Below are 21,706 nucleotides of genomic sequence, written 5' to 3' on the forward strand. Positions count from 1 at the left end.
AGCCAAACCCTGCGTTGGATTGCGAAAGCCCCCGGCCGAGCCCACGTCGTCGTTGGCGACGGGTAGCATTTCGTCATTCTCCTGCCTTGAAAGGTGCTTGAGTGGAGACGACGAGACGAGCCGAGCCGAAGTGGAGATATTCGGCTGCGGGGTGCCTGCGCCGGTGCGGGGTCCGGCGCGTGAGGAACAACCTCTGCCGCCAATAGGTAGGGTTGGAGACGGCCTCCATCCGGGACAGCAGAACGCGGGCAGCGCCTCAGCTCCGCGTTCTTGGGAGGTGTCTCTTCCAACGGCCCGTGCCGCGGGGTCATGCCGTTGGAGGGAGGGGGGGATGGATGGATGGATGGAAGAAAAGGCTGGGCGGAAAAGCTGGACGTGCATGCAATCTCCAGACGGCCCTGCTGTGGTTTGCCAAGCGCCTCCCGCATCCAACCTGTCGACGACAGGAAATGCTGGCAGAGTTCCCCGGCCCTGCGAACAGACGGGATGCAGGCCAGAAACCTGCGGCCAAGCAACGAGCAAGAGTCCCGCAGAAAGGTGCTTCCTCTTAGCGGTGCGGTTATCGCGGGCAGCCGATGGATTTCTCCTCATGGGTCTTGGAATTCAGCCAACAGCCGTCCGCGATCGTCGGGCCCTGCTTGGTGGTTGGAGCGCAGGGAAAATGACGCCGCTCCAACCCGCTCGTTTGTTATTATCGCTGGTCTTCAGCCATGGCCAATCCGCGGCGGCGGCATGCAACGCCACTGTGAAGGCTGATGGACGACATTGCCAAGAAGCTTTCCTGGGTGACATGCAGGCCAGGTGTGACAGCAAAAACGGATCCGCTGATGCTGCCATCAGCTAGTGCACCATATATACCTGCTACTGCAACACCAGGCCTGCTGTCGGCGCAAGCGGGCGTGACGGCCAGGTCACCCACCGACTTTTTCAGCCGGCCAAAGCAGGGGAAGGATGGAAGAGGAAGGGAAGAGAGAAAGTAAAGAAGAAGAGCGGACAATAAAAAAAAAGAAAGACGAACGAGGGTTCGGCGAATGTCTTGGGAATGGTATTGCAAGGAGGAATGCGTGCAGAATCCCGAGTCGAGTTGAGGCAAAAACACGGAACGGAGCGAGCGTTCTCTTTTTGTTCCCCACCTTCCTTCACTTGGAGCCTGAAGAGCCTGGCCAATCAAGACCACAGGCCTTGGGATCCCCGCTTTTTCTCGCCTTCGCACAAAACGCGGCCCACCCCAAGGAAACAAATCCATCTCTCTCCGTCCCCACGTCAAGGTCCCCGTCACCTGGCACCCAGCCCCCCATTCCCCGATCTTTTTTTGCCCTCTGGTCGAGGTACTTCTGTTCCCAGGGTTCTGCATTGCGCCCAAAGTCACCTCTCTCACGCCCGCTGGTCACTCGAGGTATTTTTTGTGTTTTTTTTATTATTCACTAGTATTTCCCGGCCTCGCTCAGCTTCCTTTGCCTTGCCAGTCGAGGCAACGCCAGCATTCCCAAGGGACTCGAGCATTTTCTGAGACTGTCTAGCTTTGTTGACCCGAGGCCAACCGAAGCCGTGAGTATATTCAGGTTTTTTTTTTTTTTTTTTTTTTTTTTTTTGGCCCGTTCGGGGGGTCGTTTTTCGTCTTCGTCCGTTCCATTTCCCGCTGCGAGTCATCCAAAAGCTGGAGGGTCCCATGTGAGGTGTTGGTGGTCATGACAACGCGCTCTTGACCTGGGACATGAACATGTACCCGGCTCAGGTCCAAGGCCAGGGTGCGCCCTCGGGCAGTCACGCGGCTGTCCAGGCCTGCGAGGCTGGACTGGAGACCATGACGAACAACCCCTCTCTCTCCGCCCCCGCGTTGTTGGGGAGCCATTCGTCCCAGGTTTCCAGGGAATTTGTCACCAGCAGCACCAGAGATGCGTCATCATCAAAGCAACAACACCTCTCTCTCTACCTTTCTGCTCATTGCCTGCTGAACCACTCGCACTGTTTTTGATGCATTTTTTTTCCCTCTTGCGGTAGCTGACAGGCAACCATTGCGCCCAAGTTACAGTCCTAAACTTAGACCATGCAGCACTGGATGATCCCCCCCGTTTCGACCGTGTCGGGCGCGGGCGTGTCGGAGTACCTCTACTCCAACTCCACCGACCAGTAAGTACATGCCCATTTGTACCCCGACGTATCCCAGCACCCGCTCTGTTGGCAATGGCCCGCCCCCCTCCCCTCCCTCCCTCCCAAGCCACCACCATCCCATGGCGCCTCCAACAACACCCTTACCCTCTTCCATGTACCCGAGGTACTCCCTCGTGCGACATCATGTCCCGCACGCCCGGCGAGGCCGAGTACCTGAGTAAATATGCCACGTGGGGGAAGCTGCCAGGGCCAATCTCGGCACTCTCTTCATAAGTCATCGATCCCGTTTCTTCTTCCCTGGCCGGCGTAACCGTCACGCATACAATCGCCGGGAGGCCCACCCGGGATCGTTGCCGTCCTTCCTGTCCTGGCACCGCGAGCCCGGATTTCTCCACCTGCTCAGCACCCCCCCGCCAGAGCCCTAGGCATGAGGGAGAGGCAGCCTTCCGGGGAGGCTCCGTTATGGCCTGCGCGACGGCCGGAACCGGCTCCCGCCCTGCAAGCTCCACAGCCCCCGACGTCCACCCAACAGCCGCATCGGCAACAAGGGCATCCTCGGACACCATGGGCTTGGTACCCTCCGAGCTCGCTGGCTAACCACTCGGCTCCCTCCAGGCAATCACCCTATCCTCCCCAGCAGCGGCAACAACAGCAACCGGCGCAGCAGGCGGCGGCTCCGGGGCAACCGGATATCAACCGGCGCGACCAGCCGACCGAGTACCAGTACCCCAACCAACCGCCCCAGGCCTCGCAGCCCCAGCCGCAACCTCAACCTCAGCATCCGCACCAACAGCACCATCCATCCCATCCGCAGCATCGCGGACCCCCACCCCACGGCCAGCAACCACAAGGCCCGCTACCGCAGCAGCAGCAGCCACAGCAACAGCAACAGCAACAGCAGCATCAAGCGCAGCCCTCGGTCCCCGCAGGAAAGCGGAAACGCGGCGCCCCCGTGCCCAATGCTCACCTCCTAGGCCAGCAACAGCCTCCGCACTTCAACGTGTCCAAGCCACCGGGCCAGCATGGCGCTCCTCAGCCGGGCCAGCAGCATCAGCATCAGCAGCAACAGCAGCCGCAGCAGCACCCGCCGCAGCAGCCGCAGCCGGGCGCCCCCCAGCCGACGCCCCTGACCACGCCGCAGATCCCCCAACCATCCCCTCAGCAGCAACAGCAGCAGCCGCCGCCGCCGCCGCCGCACACCCCACAGCAACCACAGCATACGCAGCAGCACCCCCAGCCGGGACAGCAGGTACCGCCGCCCCCGCCTCCGGGACAGCAGCCGCCGCAGCAGCAGCAGCAACCGGGAGCGGCTCCCGGTCCAGGCCAGCCCGGCGCGGTGCCCCAAGCTCCGCCTCAGCATGCGGCCGGCGTTGGCGGCGCGGCAGCCCCGCCGCCGGCCAAGAAGCACCGGACGAACACGCCGTGGACGCCAGCGGAGGAGCTGAGGCTGAAGCAGATGCGTGATGCCGGGCATAGCTGGGCCGAGATTGCCAAGACGTTTCCGACGCGGACCGAGGGCAGCGTCAAGAAGCATTGGTACAAGGACATGCACTATGCCGAGTTTGCCGAGGATGAGGTATGCATTATTATCCTGTGCTTTGGGCGGTTTCCTGGAAGAGAGACATGGGCGAACGAGAAGGCTAACCATGCGGCTCACAGAAACAAGCCCTCTTCGCGGCTATCAAGGAGTATGAGAGCGCCAAGTGGAAGGTCATTGGGCAAAAGGTTGGCAAGCCGGCCAAGGCGTGCGAGCAGTTTGCCAAGGAGAACTTTCCTGGTACGTGTTCTGCCCTTGTTTGACCTTGGCGTTTTTTTTTTTTTTTTTTTTTTTTGTGTGTGTGTGTGTGTTGCGTGCTGGCCAGGCAGGCAGACAGATGACTAACAAATTTTTTTTCGTGATTAGAGCTGTTCCCTACGGTCAAGGGGAGATAGACAGGGCCGACGGGCTCACACACACACACCCACACACACATCGCCTGCGCTGATGCTCTCCCCCCTGGGCACGGGGAGCGAGAATTGAGCGGAGATGGTGGTGGAAATTTGTTGGAGTCTTTTGCCTCGGTTCCCTTTTCTCTAGGACGCGAACAGCAAAGGGGGAGAGTCCTGGGAACTAGCGGCATATTGATGATACTGTGAAGCCTGGGGAGTTTGTTTGACATGTGGGAAGTTCTCGGAGTTTTTTCTTCATTTTTTTATTGCCCTCTTTTCTCTCTCTGCCTTGTTTCATCATTTGCGCTTTTGAGCCACGCACGGTAAGGGTAGGTAGGTTACCTAGGTATGAAGGGCGGGATAGGGTTTTGAGAAAGGGCATTTATCTCATCCTTCTTCCGACGGAGCATGTCGGGAAAAAAAAGAAGAGTGTCCAAGGCAAGCCAGGTTGGTTTTCTCTCTCTCTTTCTCTCTTTAGGGAGCTTGTCTTGGCCCCGACATGCGTAGGGTTTAATCAGCAAACAGCAATGAGATAGTTCACTTGGGAGCAGCCATCTGTCGTTCCGTCTTGTGTGTGCGCGTAACTAGCACCTGGCCAATGTAAATAAGGGTCAACCTTAGCTTGGGGTTTTTGCAGATTGTTGTCCACCGTGGACCGAGTTGGTACGCAGTATAGTACATGACCTGCCGAGCGAGTGACGTGATGAAGGGGGTGGTGGGGTTCGCTTTGGCGGCAGGGTGGTTAGGTAGGCAGTTACCGAGCTAGGATGTTTTGTTGACCAGAGAGGTTCCGAAGGTGCCGTGCCGTGTTCGTTCCCTCCCTTGGGTAAGATAGGTAGTGTACCGTAGGTCCCGAACCCCGAACCCGAGGAAGGGGTTCCGTGACCGTGGACTCGGGACCTGGGATGCGAATTGGGAGGATGCTAACCATGGCGTGATGCGAGGTTGTAACATGATGGGGGGGGGGGGGGGGGTTGGGAAAGGAAAGGCTTGGTATTTTATACGTAAGCACGTAGGCACGGGGTCCCGTACCGTAGGTAGGTAGTCAATGGGCCCCGGGTTGTCTTGTGTGAAGCGTGTTGTGGTAGAGGAGGAGGAGGAGGACGAGGAGGAGGACGAGGAACAAAGTGTAGTTTTTTTGTCCCCTCATGAGACATGAAAACCACACACCACATACCTACCTACGGTAAGCAGGAATTGGGAAAGGAGGAGATGGGTCGGTTGGTGCATGCTGATACTGTGTGTGGAGCGTGATGAGACTTGTGATATTACTGTGCGTCCCCCTCCTTTTCTGTGGCTCGGTGGTGGGAGTTGTTTTTGCTTTCCTACTGGGTACTAACTAGTCATTGGTCCGTGGGGTCCTCGGCCCAATTCATCGCTCGCGTGTAAGAAGGGCATGATTCGGTAGGAACCGTACTCTTCTTAAGCGTGTGTGGTGCGTTCAAAAGCACCGGTGCCCGACGGCGATGACTTGGAGAGCGAGAGAGAGCATGATCATGAGAACTGAGTCGTATGAATGTACTCAGTATGTATAAGACGCACTAGTGTACGATCTATCGGCGCTGGAATCGCCTCCCCCCCACACACCGTGCTATTCTGACGGCATGCGGTGATCCAGTGATCCAGCGACCGTGAATTCCGTTGTGGAATACGAGGCGGTTAACAATACTGCGTAGGGTCCTCACCTCTCTCGCGGAGGTTGCGGAATGAGAGGGAGCGTCAAGGAACCCCCATCGCCCATCGCCACGCGATTGGTCCTGTGCCGCGGCCTTCCCTTTGGGCCTGCTCGTTGGCACACGACAGCACACGCCCTCATGTCCGGATCCGGAAATGTGGATCCCATCATGAGACCCCAGTGGACCTCGCTGCATGTGTATTAGCTGCATGGCTGCATGGCAGGTGGAGCGGCCAGACACACGGCGCGCATCCGGCCCAACGCAAGCTGGGATTGCAGTGCGAGACCTGACCTGAGGCTTTTGGGTTGAGCAAACGCAGCCACCTGGGCATGGGCAGAGAGAGAGAGAGCCCCGTCGAGAGGGGTGACGACACAAGACGACACAAGTCAAGGGAAGATGAGAGATGGTTGTGCAAAGGCCTGCCTGCCTGCCTGCCTTTCGATCCCTCAATTGGGAGGTGTGTCGGACCGGGGGGGAAGGGGTTCAGTTCCAGTTCCGGACTTTGCGTCCTTGACGTGTTCGTCTCGGGTTGTCCTCGCTCCCTGGTTTCATGTCTATCTTTTCCAGGTAATAGTTATTCTGTCTGTCTATCTGTCTGTCTGTTTGTCTGTCTGTCTGTCCATCCGTCAGACCGTCGCACCGTCAGACCGTGGGTTGGTCTCGTTCCTTGTTGGCTCCCTTCATCGGGCCATCCCTTCCTTCTTCCCTCATCCCTCCCTCGCTCACCTTCTTGGTCAGCATCCCGATGCCAGGCGTGCATGAGAATGTATAGGTTCTTTTTTTTTTCCTTTTTTCGAAGCGCGAGCACGGAGCACATGGGCCATCATGGCGGTGGTGTGTGCTCTGCAAGGCTCAACGGTTTTTGAAGGGGAGGGAGGGCCCCCGGCTTCACAGCCCCGTTGGCGAGGGCCCCAGCCATGACCTGTTCTCCACGAACGGGCCACCAAGCAGGACAAGCAAAGAAGCACGCACGGGGGCAGGGGGTTGGCCTGGGCGGACCAGGGGTACCGCAGTTGTTGCAGAAGAGATACGAGGCCGCAAATACCCACTTGGCGCCATCAATGCCGCTTCCTTCCGTGACGACATGAAGAGCCACCGCTAGACCGTCCATTTTTGGAAAGGATCCATGTACTGTGTGGTATGTACGGTCCTTCCCATTCGCGTCCACGGGGACCCATCCTGCCGAGCCGAGCCTCCCCTCTCCCACCCCTTCCCCTTCCGGTCTGGGGGCCCCTCTGCAGGGTGCGAAATTACGGGCCTCGCATTTGGCGCATTTTGGGCATTTTGGCGCGATTTGGGTGTGGCGTTGCTGCTCATTGTCCTTGATCGGCCTTGGAGTTCCAGGGAGAGAGATCAGCAGCCCGTCCAGTGCCGTGGCCCTTTTTCTCCCCTTTTCTTCTCTTTTCCAACCCTTCCTCCTCCCCCCCTCTTACCTTCCGGGCTCACACCTGACTTGGCTTCTTCTTGGACTTTGGGGTTCCCTTTGGGCCTTTTCTTCCCTCGCTTCCCCGCGTCAGAGAGCCGTCCTTTCGTTTTCGTCTGCGTTTTTGGCTTGATCTTCCAACCATCAGCCCACCCACCCTCGTACCCTCGTTTTTTTTTTTTGTGTCACACGTTCTCCCCTGCTCTGCTTCGACGCCGCACCCAAGCCCTTGGGAGGGAGGACTCGTTCATCCTTCGTGTTGGATCCCATCGCCTCCTCGAAGGAACAGAGACCCCAAAGGGGGATTGCCACGGCCGTCGGCCATTCATTCGCTCGCTCATCATCATCCTACATACCTCTAGGGGGGACTGCTTTGCTTGTGGTACTGGTCTGATCCATCGACATTCCCGTCCTCGCTCCACCATCCTCACTCCACCCCGAGAAAGGGACATCGTCCTGCCGACCGATCTTCGTTGTCCTCTCCACACTTGTCTTTTTGATCGCTCCCGGCCACCTCGTGGCACCTGCATCCGAACAGGCCGATCGCATTCTGCGTTCTGTGCGACACGGCTGCCGCATTCCAGCCATCTTGAAGGCGCTGCAATCGGAAAGGCTGCCGAGACGGTGCTCTGTCATTTATTCGCCGCGTCCTCTCTCGACCTTGGTCGAGCCCTCGTGCCCGAAAGCTTGCTCAACCTCCTCTTCCCCCCTCGTTCTTCGCGTCGGCAAACCGCCGTCCGGCCTCTCCATCCACCATGGTTCGCTCGCTCCTCCCGCTCGGCGCCGCCCTGCTCGGCGCCAGCGCCGTCCTGGCCCAGGACCCTCCAACATGCTCCCTCGACAAGAAGTGCCCCAAGGAGGCCCCGTGCTGTTCGCGTGAGTAGATGTCTTACAAACCACCTCAGCTCGCCAAGCCGCCTGCTCCTTGCAACCCGAAAAAAAAAAGGCTGACGGCAACCTGCAGAATACGGCCAATGCGGCGTCGGCGCTTTCTGCCTCGGCGGGTGCGACCCGCGCATGTCGTACTCGATCGACTCATGTCTCCCGGCCCCCGTGTGCAAGGATAAGGTGTACAAGATGGACTCGCTCGACCGCTACAAGGACATCAGCCAGTACATGGGCGACCCGGACACGGCCGACTGGGTCGGTCAGGGCGAGCCCCTGCTCTACAACGGCAACGTGCTGCTCACCATGCCTCCCAAGTCGGTCGGCACCGTGCTCGCCTCGACCCGCTACATGTGGTACGGCAACGTCAAGGCCCGCGTCAAGTCGTCGCGCGGCGCCGGCGTCGTCACGGCCTTTATCCTCTACAGCGACGTCAAGGACGAAATCGATTACGAGTGGGTCGGCGCCGACCTGAACACGGTCCAGACCAACTACTACTTCCAGGGCATTACGGATTGTGAGTGCCGCCCGCGTCCGGTGGATTGGCCCCGTGCAAGGCAACCCCCCCCCCCCCCCTCCCCAGCTAACCAACAAACCTCTCCCTGGCAGACGGAAACTCGGGCAACATCTCGGTCCCCGACACGTACAACGAGTTCCACGAGTACGAGATCCAGTGGACGCCCGATGAGATCCGCTGGCTCGTCGACGGCAAGCTCGGCCGCGTCAAGAAGAAGTCGGAGACGTGGAACGCGACGGCCAACCAGTGGAACTTCCCCCAGACGCCCTCGCGCGTTCAGCTGTCCATCTGGCCCGGCGGCCTCGAGACGAACCTGGAGGGCACCATCAACTGGGCCGGCGGCAAGGTGGACTGGAACCACGAGGAGATCCGTAACTACGGCTACTACTTTGCCACCTTCGCCGAGGTGTCGGTCGAGTGCTGGAAGACCGACACCCCTCCCGGCACCAACAAGGGCCGCACCTACTGGTACACGGACGCCCTGGCCACCAACAACACGGTCGTCGACGGCGACAAGCCCAGCGTCATCAAGAGCTTCCTGGCGACCGGCCTCGACCCCAACAAGGGCGCCTCCAAGAACGTGACGCTCGACCCGGCCCAAACCTCGGCCGTCCACGCCATCCCCGGCGGCTCCGTCCTCGCTCCTGGCAACATTCCCGGCATCGATTCGCCGTCATCCTCCAGCTCTACCCGTTCCGGGCCCGCTCCCCCCTGCGCCACCAGCGGCTTCTCCCAAGCTTGCGGCGAGGCCGAAGACGCCACCAACACCAACAACGGCGCCCGCAGCGTCGACAGGACCATGGGTGCCAGCGCGTTCGCCGTGGTGGTGGGCTTTGCCGCGTTGCTCCTGCTGTGATCAACGTCCACGCATCCTTCGCGCCCAGCGCCCAGCGCCCAGCGCCCTCTCGCCATGCGTACGATGGGCCGTCTTTATCACGTAATGATTGGGGTTTCTTTGTTCATCTGGGTTTGGCATCGCATGTTTCGGGGCTGGCTTTTTTTTTTATTTCTCTCCCGCCGCAATTCGGTTGTTTTGGCGGACCGGTGGATAGAGGACTTTTGCACAGCATAATACGGGCTTTGAGCATCGGAGAGAGAAGGTGTGACACCGTCATGGCCTGGCCTCCTCGGACCAGGTGTGGCTTGAGGGAAAAGGGAAACGAGAGAGTCCGCGGGGACGAGGCGAGCGTGTGCGCGGCCTGGTCCTGTGGTTGTTGGTGGTTTGGCCTGGCGGTGGTGAACCGGTAATGTCTTTGGATCTTCTTGTATGTAGCTTTTGATACCACCTCGACATATTGACTGCCTTGTCTGCGGCTTATTTGGTGCCTGTCTTATTTGGCTATGGAAGATATCTTGAACACGGCGTGGCCTTGCTCTGTTGGCCTCCACCTCGGGATGTTCCTCCAAGCACCCATTGGGATGTTTGCACGGTGCCGAAGAAGAGACCATGATTATCATTACCATTATTCTTTTGATCCGGAAAACAAACGAAATCAAGTCTTGATGAAGCCGTTGAATGGCCCTGATGCCCCTTGGGACCCGATTGTCCTCTCGTCTTAGGACGAAACCCACACACGAGACTGAAGCACCCGACGGAGAAACCACCACATACGAGACGCCGCGAGAACAAACCATCCGGAAATCAATCCACCTTGGATGTTTCCCTATTCACCATCCGTCCCTTCGCCCTTCTTTTCTTTGGGAGGTACTTGTAAGTTGACTGGGTAGCAATGATGCAACGTGACCTTGTTTTTTTCCGCCGAGGGGAGTTGATGGTGTATGTAAAGATGCCAAAGCCATCGAGATGAGTAATTGACGGGTGGGTGTCGATAGTATTACGTCGTGCGGGTACTTGAGAAAGAACTTGGCGGGGAGAGAAAACGCGTTCCCATGATCGATCTGCTTGATTCTCACATCATGATCCGTCAGCTTTTTTGTCTTGTTCTTTTATCCCAATGACACACGCAGCCTTGCCCAACCCAACCAACCAAACGCTCTGGAAGGAAAGGGAAGAAAAGAGTGTCTTTCTTACCTGGAAGTCCATGCTCTCTATCGCTTCTTCCTTTCAACGCTGCTGCTGTTGCTGCGGCGGCGGCGACGACGGCGGCGGCGCTGGTGGTGGTCGAGATGGAGATGGCGGATGCGGCGGCGGTAACCGGCGTGGAAGACAACACCTCTCTCGCCCTCCCCAAGACCGCTCCATTCATCATCATCCTACTCAGGATCATGCTCGAGAAGGAAAAGAAAGAAAGAAGAATGAAAGGAAAAGAAAAAAAGAAAAAAAAAAAAGTCGGCGAAATGCGCAAGGCGGGTCGCTCACCACCAGGCCCTGAAGCGCATCCCGTAGACCGGAGTGCGGTAGACGGGAGGGGGAGGACCCTGCGCAGGCTTGTCCTGGCTCTCCGCGGACGCGCGGGCGCTAGCGTCGTCGCTGGCGCTGTCCTTGTTGTTGTTGTTGTTGTCCTTGTCCTTGTCCTCGTTGTTGTTATGCTTCTTGTTGTCGCTGACCGCGTTAGCAGCAGGACCGGCCTCCAAGCCAGAGAACCCCGTCACGAGCGAAGACGGGATCGCCGGCGGCTGCTCATCGGCGGCCGCGACAAGCTCCTCCCGGGCAGCATCCCGGCTCGGCTTCAGCGGAGGACGGACCCCCCGGGCCTGGCGCCGGTCCTGGTCCTTGCCGCCCTGGGGCTTGGAGCCGCCGTCGTCGCGGCTCCAGGCGAAGGCGATGGGCTCGCGGAGCTTGTACCGCTCGTAGTCGGCGGCCGTGAGGAGGGCGACGCGGGCCCGGTCGCGCTCGGGATCGCGAGCGAGGCGGCGATGGCGGCGCCGGCGAGGGTTGGGAGGAGGCGCGTAGCAGGTCTTGTCCGCCCCGGCCCCGAGGCGGCCCTCCTCGCCGCCGTTGCCATCATCCTTGACATGGTCGTCGTCGTCGTCGTCGTCGTCTATGACGATGGGATGATGGCGGTCGGCGCCGGGGAGGATCGCCTGCTCGCCCTTGGCGGCCATGTCGGCTGGCTTGCCGGGGCAAAGGGAGCCCGAGATCAAAGCCTTGGGAGGATCGACAAAGGGGTCGTCCAGGTCCATGATCACCTTGACGGCGATGGCCATTGTGCTGTCCTGGGGGTTGTTCCCGCGGTTGGGGGAGGCAGAAGGCAGGATTGTCAGGCTTTCTGGGGCCGTGTGGAAGGATGGGGCCGGAGGCTGATCAAGGGGAGTGTGGTAGGGAGTGGAGGTGGACGAGTCCATGCGGTAACGATGGGGAAGAGAGTGAACGAGTGAAGCCCGGGTGGCTCGGGGTGAAGTAAAGAACGGAGTGGCTGTGGAGAGAAGAAGGCTGATTGAAGGGCCGGAGATGGTTTGTGAAGAGGAAGAAGATGTTTGGGGAGGAGGGAGAGAGTTGAGCTGACCTGTGGGTTGGAGCTCGCACCGCAGGGTGGAAAGAAAAAATTCGCGATGGTCATGTGTGGTGTCGTTTTTTTTTTTTTCTCTCTCTTTTCTATTGTCGTGGCCTGAAAAATAAGTGAATAGGGCTGGGCGAGAGCAGGGCGCCGAGGTTTGTGACGCCGAGATCGACGCCGAGAAGGTTCGTGATGATGGCGGGTGTTGTTTTGTTACCCCTGAATTTTGAGGGCGACAATAGCGTGCCCTCTTGCGGCGGAAAAGAACAAAGCACAAAGAAAACAGGCGCAAAATAGCATCACCAAAACACCCCCTCTCTAAACAAACAAAATAAACAATGGCCATGGCCACAATAGCACGGGCACGGCCCATTTCTCAGCGTCGTTCTTCTTCGCATGGTCACATAATAGTTCGTGTTATGACGAGCCCAGCCCCCCACCCAAAGATAGGGCGCTGCACACAAACCCCGAAACCTCCCATCCCATCTCATGCCACCTGAAACAAACAATAGAGCCCAAAGAATAGCTAGCTGCCTGCCCCCCTCTCCTCAGCCCTGAATCCCCTTGCGCGCAAACCTCCAAACGTCCGCCTCTCCGGCCATCAACCCCAGCAGAACCCGCTCCCAGTACCCGACCAACGGCTCCTCCGGCAGCTCCAGCATCTGCGGCACCCTCCCTACCCCCTCGCCCTCGACCCTGCCCTCCCACACCCACTTCCACGCATGGTCGTCGGCGGCGACGGGGTACATGGCCTCGGGGGGGTATTCGGGCCGCAGGGCACCGTTGCTGCCGTGGACGCCGTGGACGCCGTGGACGCCGTGGACGCCGTGGACGCCGCTGCTGCCGCCAACGTTACGACGCAGCGGGGGCGGGCCCCTCTCCAGCGCCCTCCTCACCTCCCTCTCCTCGGCGTCCGGCAGGGCGCAACCCCGCTCCAGCCTCCACCGCCCTCCGTGTCCGTCAGGATGCTTCCAAGGCTTCCTGCCGTCCCTCCCGCCGAGGATCCCCCTGGTCTTCTTCTTTTCCTTGTCCTTCTCCCCCCTCCCGCCCTCGCCGCGGGGCGCGTCCGCCCGCCCCGTGAGCGCCTCGCACCCCCACGTCCCGCCCTCGTCGAGCCCCAGGCCCGCGCACGCCAGCCGCACCCGCACGCTCGCGTGCACCCGCTCCCCCGTGCCCAGCAGCGGCTCGCCCGTGTCCTCGTTGGTCGCCTCGTCCACGCGCAGCGCCCGCCCGGGGCGCCGCACCGCCCGGCCCGCCAGCACCGTCAGCGCGCTGGTCGGGTGGCGGAGGGCGCCCAGCCCCCACGGCCGCGCCCCCGCGCGGAGCAGGGCGCGCGCCGGCGCGGTCGGCGGCGGGTGCGGGCCGAGGCACGACCGCTGGGGCGAGCCGAGGGTGCATTCCTCGTCGTCTCGCCGAGGCGGGCTGCGGGCCGGAGGCGAGGCGGGCGGGATGTAGACGGCCGGGCAGCCCCAGGGGAGCGGGACGGGTGTGCTGCTGCTGCTGCTGCTGTTGTTGTTGTTGTCGTAGTAGTGCTGCTGCTGCTGCTGCTGCTGCTGCTGGTTGACCATGGCGGCGGCGGCGGAGGAGGAGAAGGAGGATGACGACTTGCCGGACGGGCGCTTGCTGCTCTGGAGGACCTTGCTAAGGGAGCGCTTGAGGGAGTCGAGCGGCGCGCGGGCGACAGGCGGGAGCGGGAGGACGTGCGGGTTGGTGCCCGTGACGGTGGCGGCGCCCGGGGCGTAGGGGTAAGGATGGGCGGCGGAGAAGCAGAGGGTGGCGTGGAAGAGGGAGAGCATGCGCGTGTACGAGAACTCGATGCCCAAGAGGGAGAGTTGGTCGCACATCCCTGCGGAGGTGCCATCGAGCGTCAGGGAACAAAACATCAGAGGCAAGAGAAAGAAAAAAAAAAAAAAAAAAAGGACGTACACGCCAGGGTAATGTCGGCCATCTGCTGATCCGGCCACCCGCCGCCGACGTTGCTGTGGGTTCCCGGAAACCACACCTGCTTGAGATGCGTGCGGCTGCCGGGGAGGCGCTCCCACAGCGAAGGGCGGAACGCGTAGCGCGGCTCGTCGAGGGCCAGGGCTTGGAACGCGTTCTCGACCTTGTCCGAGATTTGCGTGTTGGTGAAGCGCCACTGGTCCGCCGAGCCTCGGACGCCGATGACGGGGGCCGGCGGGATGCCGAGGCTGCCCACCGTGTCCCAGACGGCGAGGGCCTTGACGGTGATGGGCGTGACGCCGTCTTGGTACGTGTCGCGGGTGAAGCCGAGCTTGCGGCGGGAGAGGGTGAGCGAGCGAGCGAGCGAGCGAGCGCGTGGGCAAGCCCATGCATCAATCATCCTTGGGGTTTCCGGTCCCTGTTCTCACCTGCTTCAGACCCAGCTTGTACTTGTGCATCCTCCTCCTCTCCCACTCGATCTTGGCCTGGCCGTGCGATCCGTCAAAGTCGGGCATGCCCGGGACGAGGAACTCGTCGGCGCTGCGGTGGGCGTGGCCCATGTTTTCGTAGTCGTCAAAGACGGCGTAGAAATAGTCGAGGCCGGTCGGCGTCAACAGGCCGATGGACCCGATCATGTCGGCCACGGACCGGGCCGTGAAGGCGCCCCGCGAGAAGCCGATCAGCACAATGTCGTCGCCGTCGACGTAGTTGTTGCAGACAAAGTTGTACGCCTCGCGGATGTCCTGGTCCAGGCCCATGCCGAACGCGCCGCCGGTGAAGCGGTCGATGGCGTTGGCCGTGCCGACCCCGGCAAAGTAGGTGATGATTTGCGGGGTGCCATCGCTGCAGGTCCGCGAGAGGACGCGCGAGATGCGAGTCACGTTGGACGGGGGGAAGCTGGCCGTGGGTTAGCGCAGAGCATGTACCAGGCAGGGCAGGGCAGGGCAGGGCAGGGCAGGGCAGGGCAGAGCAGGGCAGGGCAGGGCAGAGCAGGGCAGGGCAGGGCAAGGGGGCGCCGGAGGGGCGGCGGGAGGCTCAGGTTCGCCGAGAAGGAGAGGCAAAGGAGGGAGGACGCGATCCAAAGACACCGGAATACCTCTTCTCGCCCAGGGAATCCATCCAGGTGCCATCGCAACACACGATGAGGCGCTTGCGGAACCGGACCGGGGCGCTCGGCCCGTGGGAGGTCCGGGAACCTGCCATCATGGTGCTTGGTGTAATTATGTCGTCTGCTCCGTTGCGACGTCGGCTCGCCGGGGGGGGTGAGGGATCGTCGAAGCGGGTGCCGAACCCGAGGGGATGGAACCCGTTGAGCTTTTTAAGCTTTTCGTCAAGCATGCGTGTCTCTTTTTCGCACGCCACGCTAGCGAGTGCCCAGCCACCCGTTTGGCTGCCTTCTCCTCCTCCTCCGCCTCTTGCTTTTCCTCCTCATGACCCATCCGCCTGTCGTTCTGCACCTGCAAGGGGGGGGGGGAGCCAGGGGGGAAGGGAGGGAGGGCAGGCCAAAAGGCCACAGGGCCAACGCATCACGTCGTTGGGTCGACGTGAGGATCCTATCGAGTCTCGGACAGCCCTGCCGGAGGGCCTCGGTTGGATATGTCCATCTCGTCTGCGATGCATGGCGCTAAGGGACACCGGCGAATCCGACAGCTCGAGAGACGCTCAGCTCTTGGCACCGGCTCCATCGTTCGCGGTCTTGCAGGGAGCCGATGAGACCAAGCCTTGCTTTTCCGCCCCGAAAACCGGGTTCGTGGTTTGGAGTAGTGAATACGTAGTTAGCTGTGGCGGGTTTCTGCAGCATGGGGGGCAGCGGTCGGCCGTGACGTCGACCGTTGCAGGCGCTGCGCGGTCGGTCATCGGCTCGGCGTGCCTGTTGGGGGTCGGAATGGCGGCAGCATGTTGGCGCCGTTGGGTAGCATCGACCTCGTCAAAAGAGGTTACGACGTCAGGCTTTCATCCAGCCCGGGGAGTCTACCGGATGAGCTCGGCTTGTGACTTTTGTCCATGAGCAAGCCAAAAGGAATCTTTCTACCCATGCTCCTAGACGCTGAAGATGCGGCGCATCCTGCCTTGCCAGGCTTTGAATTCCCTGACGGTACCCATGAGCTCTCCAGAATGCTCGCATCATTGGATGAATCTCCTCGTCTGAAAACCCAGGGCAGCACGCTCTGGCACCCTCAGGAGATGCCCCAGCCGTGCCGGTTACTACTCTTGTGAGGGCGTTGAACTCACTTGGGCACTCCGACCACTTGGCAAGATATCAAGTCGCGACCTTTGATGCTTTTGATTCTGATTCATTCCAATTTCCGCTCAGAGAGGAGAGGAGTTGAGCCCCGTTCCTCAACTGGACAATTTCCCCCTCTCAGGGACTTCCACAAGACCTCGCCCGACATCCTTGATGCGCCTCAGCATGCCATCATCCTCGGCGATGAATCCCGCAAGATCGTCGTTTCGGCAAGCTTGCAGCGATTCGTAACCGCAGAGAGAGTCGGCTTCAAACACCATGGCCCAACGCAGTTGCTTCAGGTCAGGAGGCTCCATGGCGAAGCAAACCAGCTGAATGAACCCCAGGGGGACTGCTCGTCCATCGTCCTGGTCGGGTCCGTATTAGATATGTAGGCTTTCCGCATCCTGCTGTGAAGAATCGGGCACTTCTCGGATATCTGTTGTGCCGGCGCCGTCCAAGCCCAGTCCGAGCATCTTCTCCACGACCAGGCGAGCCCGGACGGAACACAGGCCTGAGGCCACGTCCCTGATTAACTTGGGGAGCGTTTCGTTTGATGCCGTTCGCGTACATCAAAAAAACTCTTTGAGCTGGTCGCTGACGTAGTAGGTTACGACATCGTTGAAGCTTTCCTCTTCCATGACGATCTGATATGGGGGAATGATCCACGGCAAGGCTGAGCAGTATGAATAAATCATGGCCACAGCTAGGTTCATCATCCAGCCAGCAAGCTCGGTGATCTTCTTGCCGGTGCAAGGTTGCCAATCTCATCGTCTGCCGAGCAGGCGTTTGATTCCAACGTCTTCAGCCGACAAATAATTACCTAAAACAATGTCCCGGTGGCCCGCCGGTATGCCGAGGCCGTGAAAGGAACAGCCTTGGTCTTTCGAAAGCGCCACGGCCTGCCAGGCGGCGCAGCCGTAGAATCATAGCCGTACGTAAGAAGGCGAGCTCTGTGGAGCTTCTCCAGAACGAGGAGCACCCTCCATAGGGAGCTCACCCTACAGGTCCGTAGGCGATGCTCAAGCCCTTGAGACCGAGGCCGAGGGCGGGGTTTTCACGACCATTCTTGCCGAGCCGGCGCGTTGGGAGCTGGACGGGAGGTGCCATTATTTTCTGCTTTTGCTTTGCTCTGCTTTGCTGCATGTGCTGGAGGATATCAGGAGGTAAACTCAGGACGAGGTCCGAGGAAAGGAGGGCCAAGTTAAAGAAAAAGAAAAAAAGAAAAGAAAAGAATGAAAAAAAAAAAGAAAAAAATGACACATCCATCATAGAAAGACTTCACGCCTCATGAACAGGCATATTGCGCAGAAAAGACGTAGATCAGCGCACGGCCATGTGGACTCCGCGGCAGCTCAAACGGCGAGACGTGCTCCCTTCCCCCTCCTTAGAACGGCCTGCTGGTGAAGCCCAGGCAACCCAAAAGGACGGCTGGACACCGCAACAGGGACCGTTTCAGCATGGCATTCCAGGGGCCGAGAGGCCCAGAATCATTCAATAACAGGCTGGCTCCAAGGCGTGCGAGCCTCACGCCGCCGGGTCATGTCACACAGGTCTGGATGGACTTCAAGGCGCGGCGTCGTACATTTCTTATTTACCCTTCTTGTTTCTTCCGACCGGCGTGCTCGCATCAGCTCTGCTCGGCAGCGGCTCGCAGCAGTTTGCGTGCTCGATCCAGCGCAATGTCGCAAATCGCCTGCGACGCGGCATCACGGTTAGCCAGGGCTGCTTTGGCTGAGCGGAGCCTCGAGCGAGCATTCAAGAGTATGAGCATAGATATAGGAAGCCGAGAGACAGAGGGAGGGCACAAGAAGACATGGAAAGAAGACAAGTAGGAATGGAACGCAAGAAAACCAAAAAAAAAAAAGAGAAAGAAAAAAGAGAACAGAAAACTCACTTCGACCCCTCTCCTCTCCTCCTCCTCCAAGCTCCCCTTTGCGATCCTCTCCCGCATATCCGCCAATATCACGCTCCGCGGCCGCCCATTCACCCACGTCACATACCTCAACCCCGGGAATCGCTTCTCATATTCCGCGTTCAACCTCGCCAGCTCCTCCTCCTCCTCTTCCGTCGTCGTCGTCGTCGTCGTCGTCGTCGCCGCCACCGCCGCCCCCTCGGCTCCCGACCCGGCCCCGCGCAGATGCCCCTGCTCCGCCGCGCTCAGCACGCTAAGCCTCTCCGGCTCCGCCCCGCCCTCGGCCGACGGCACCGGCTTCCTCCCCAGCCGCGGATGGCTCCCCAGGATATCGTGCAGCGCCTCCCTCGCCTCCCGGTCGCCGCCGCCCGCCTCGGCCGTCACCGCCCGGAGCGCCGCCCGCACGAGCCCCACGAGCTTCTCGTACCCCGCCAGCTCCCGCTCCCACGCGGCCCGGCCGTCGGGCTGCTCTGCCGCCGCCGCCGCCTCGTCGTCTTCATTGTCGTCGCCGCCCTTGCCACCCTTGCCGCCGAGCAGGTCCGCGTTCAGGGAAGGGAGGGCGAGCGAGTGCAGCGTGTTGGACGGCTCAAAGAGGATGTCGAGTGCCGAGACGAGGGCGGCGTCGCGGTCCGGGGAGGCCGGGAGGGCGCGGAGGGTGGGGATGGAGGGGAGGGTAGGCAGAGCTGGCGGTGCCGCCGTCTTCGTCGTCGTTGTTGTTGTCGTCGTCGATGTCATGGTATTTCTTTTCCCTGTCCAAGAGAAGGAACGTGCGTCGTAGGGGGACCGGGTTGCTCTCGACGACGGTGAACCTCGGTGGCTCGGGCCCAGGCTGGAACTGAGTCGCCGTCTCTTGATACGGATCGTTCGTTGTAACGCTCGCAAACAAACGACGGGGAGGGGAATCCGAGCGTCCTTGATCAGGCGATGGATCGAACGATGGAAAGATGGGAGGAGAGAGGAGAAGAGATGCAGAAAGAAAAGAAGAGAGACAAAGACAAAGGAGCCGAGCCCACGAGGCACGAGGAGAGAGAGATACGACAAGAGATAACGTCAAACGTCTTAGCGCCGAGCGGGCAAAAGGGCGCGGGAGCTCCCCGGGCTGGGTGGCGGCATTGCGTATAACTAGTGGGGTGACGACCCGCCCGGATCGTCGTTGCTGGGGCTTCCAAGTCAACAAACTTCCCCCCTCCCCGCCCCCTGACATGCGTCCCACGGATATCAACAAACCCAAAGCTTGATCCAACGACTTGCCTTGTTGAGCAGCACCCGTGCATCGACTTGCCCTCAACAATCGCTTACACCGCTTCCATATAGGCAAGAATACATATGACCACCTGCTGCGTGCAATAATTTTCAAGTCTTCTCTCTTGTTTTTTTTTTTTTTTTTTCAGTGTCTTTATGGTGCGCCCACTTTGGACGCTCGTGCCATACCCACATCCACACACCCACGCCCACACACCTACATACACACCCAGCCACGCTATGCCATGCTTCTCTCCTCGAATGCTTTGAACCAGAACACAAAAAAAAAAGCCAAATGACACAATGCCGCCGTCCACCAAAACCATGCAAACAAAATGCCGACCCTATGTGCAACCCGAACCGTCGCCAGAGTGGTTATCCCAAATACACATATCTCATCCGCTAGTGTTCCCAACTGTCCCGCAACTCCTCAAGCGGGGGTTTGTCCGCCCGCCAAGAACAAAAAAAGCCAACAGATATCCTCCCTCGAACTGGGGTATCCAGATATGCAAGCCTCCCCCCAAGGTATCCAGGTGTGTCAGTCCGTAACGTGCACTTCTCCTCGCAGAATGAGACGAGGGGGGCATCATCATTGCTTTCACAACTCTCATGAAAATCCATCCAAGTCGTCCAGGTAATCTTCAAACATGTCTCCTGAGGAGCCCGAGCTCCGCGAATCGTCGTCGCCCTCCCCCGGCGGGCCGCCGCCACCAAAGATGACGCTAAAGTCCGTGTACACGCCGCTGCCGTCGTCGTCATCCAGGTCGTCCTCGTAGCGACTCTCGAGCTCCGACGTCGGAAACGCCATGCTGTCGTCATCCACCAAGAGGTCGTCAATGTCCTCCAGCTCGATAAACGGCCTTGCAGCGCGGAGCTCCGGCGAGCGCAGCGGACGCATCTTGGGGCTGGTGATCCGCAAGCACGTCGCCGTGGGCGCGGGGCTGCACGCGGCGGCGTCGTCGTGTCCGGTGCTTCTGGGCGACGGCGTCGGGGCGGGAGGGCTCGGTCGCGAAACCGTCGACGCCGCAGCCGTCCGGAGGGGTTGGATCAGGTCGACGAGAAATCGGGCCGCTGTGGAGCCATGGCTCTGCCCGAGCGCGGCCGCCTTGGCCGAAAGGTCCGAGATGGGCATGGCAGCCCGCTCGCCTGCAGCGGCGCACACGCGTGCCCGCAGGCTGTTGAGCGCTGCGGCGCGCCGAAGAAAGGTTGACGGGTGCGGTTGCCGGGGCACCTTGACGGCCAGCCCGGCAGCTCCTTGCATCCGCCGCGCCGACATGATCGCCGCGAGCCGGGCGAACCGAGTGTCCCCCGTCGCGGCCGCCTCGCGGTTGAGGACGTGGGTTGCGGGGAGCGAAAAGGGCTGCGAGAGGCGGGACGTGACGAGCTCGCGACGCAGACGGCGCTTTTTGCAGGCAAGCTCCGACGTGTTGGGGCCGTCAACGTCCGTGTCCGGCCGGCGGCGCTTGAGACACGGCTGAGACGGAGGAGCCGGGGTGGGCGGCGCCGAAAAGGTGAACCTTGTCTTTTCGGCCGATCGTGGTCGCGCGAAGACGAGGGATGGGTGAAAGGTTACGGGGAGGAGACGCCAGCAAACCTCGGTCGGCTTGGGCACATCCGGTCGCCGCTCCAAGGGCCCGAGGGTCACGATCCTGGGCGTCCGGAGGCTGCGGCAGCCGGTGATGCCGGCCTTGGAGATCTCCAGCAACCTGTCGCTGAGATTCGAGATGGTGGCAGGCTCGAGCAGGGCGGCTTCCAGCTCGGCCCGAGCTTTCCGAAGTTGACGGCTGCCAAAATTCCACGATCCATAGGGCTCCAAGCCCGATCCGAAAGGCTGGAGCTGCACTCCCATGGCGGTCATGGTGAGGAGGGCGGGGGACAGCAGTAGCCAGGCAAGAAGGCTGTAGGCTCGGGAACAGGCAGTGCTAGCACATGCTCGACTGACTGACCGAGAGGCGAGATTGGAGAGGATGGGGTCAAGCGGCGGTCCTCGATGGGAAGAGGATAGCGTAGCGTGGCGGAGGAGAGAGCGTCGAGAGGTCGGGGAAGCGGGGGTGTGTCCAAGGTGCTGAGCGGGGACGAGCAAATCGTGCGTCCCGGGCTGGCGGGTATCGTGTGAGAGTTGCTTCGTGTGTCTGATGGTCTCGATTCCAAACGCTGTGTGATTAAGAGAGAGAGAGAGAGAGAGAGGAGGAAAAGAGAAAGAGACCCGTCGGGCACGTGCTGGGAGGAAGGGGACGCGGGGGTTTCCAAACTGTCGGGAGGAAGATGTGTGGAAGGAAGACGAGGAAGAGGAGGAGGAGAGGTGTCAAGCAGCAGGGTGGGATGGATGGAAGCGACGGCGGGTGCGTGTGCTACCAGCCCAACGTTATGTACGGGGATGTCGAGATCCAGGCAGTCGGTGCCGGGTGGAGAAGACGACGATCTCGTTCCACACGACAGCCTGG

At 60.5% G+C, this 21,706-nt stretch overlaps 5 protein-coding genes across 5 annotated transcripts; 2 read left to right on the forward strand and 3 right to left on the reverse strand.

Annotated features, from left to right (window-relative positions):
• Positions 1–2,047: 2,047 nt before the first annotated feature.
• Positions 2,048–4,044, forward strand: VTJ83DRAFT_1392 (uncharacterized protein; the record flags this gene model as incomplete). Its single annotated transcript, XM_071007546.1, has 4 exons — positions 2,048–2,130; positions 2,728–3,688; positions 3,772–3,889; positions 4,016–4,044. 4 exons carry the CDS (start codon positions 2,048–2,050, stop codon positions 4,042–4,044), a joined length of 1,191 nt encoding a protein of 396 aa, XP_070870745.1.
• Positions 4,045–7,895: 3,851 nt separating this feature from the next.
• VTJ83DRAFT_1393 (uncharacterized protein) lies at positions 7,896–9,398 on the forward strand (the record flags this gene model as incomplete). Its single annotated transcript, XM_071007547.1, has 3 exons — positions 7,896–8,016; positions 8,105–8,542; positions 8,635–9,398. The coding sequence occupies 3 exons, from the start codon at positions 7,896–7,898 to the stop codon at positions 9,396–9,398; spliced, it is 1,323 nt and encodes a 440-aa protein (XP_070870746.1).
• Positions 9,399–12,488: 3,090 nt separating this feature from the next.
• VTJ83DRAFT_1394 (uncharacterized protein) lies at positions 12,489–15,087 on the reverse strand (the record flags this gene model as incomplete). Its single annotated transcript, XM_071007548.1, has 4 exons — positions 12,489–13,786; positions 13,867–14,212; positions 14,310–14,778; positions 14,978–15,087. The coding sequence occupies 4 exons, from the start codon at positions 15,085–15,087 to the stop codon at positions 12,489–12,491; spliced, it is 2,223 nt and encodes a 740-aa protein (XP_070870747.1).
• Positions 15,088–17,735: 2,648 nt separating this feature from the next.
• On the reverse strand, positions 17,736–18,755 carry VTJ83DRAFT_1395 (uncharacterized protein; the record flags this gene model as incomplete). Its single annotated transcript, XM_071007549.1, has 2 exons — positions 17,736–17,801; positions 18,003–18,755. The coding sequence occupies 2 exons, from the start codon at positions 18,753–18,755 to the stop codon at positions 17,736–17,738; spliced, it is 819 nt and encodes a 272-aa protein (XP_070870748.1).
• Positions 18,756–19,869: 1,114 nt separating this feature from the next.
• VTJ83DRAFT_1396 (uncharacterized protein) lies at positions 19,870–21,120 on the reverse strand (the record flags this gene model as incomplete). Its single annotated transcript, XM_071007550.1, has 1 exon — positions 19,870–21,120. The coding sequence occupies one exon, from the start codon at positions 21,118–21,120 to the stop codon at positions 19,870–19,872; it is 1,251 nt and encodes a 416-aa protein (XP_070870749.1).
• Positions 21,121–21,706: the final 586 nt, after the last annotated feature.

This window comes from Remersonia thermophila, chromosome 1 (genome assembly GCF_042764415.1).
Source record: "Remersonia thermophila strain ATCC 22073 chromosome 1, whole genome shotgun sequence".
NCBI classification, from domain to species: domain Eukaryota; kingdom Fungi; phylum Ascomycota; class Sordariomycetes; order Sordariales; family Chaetomiaceae; genus Remersonia; species Remersonia thermophila.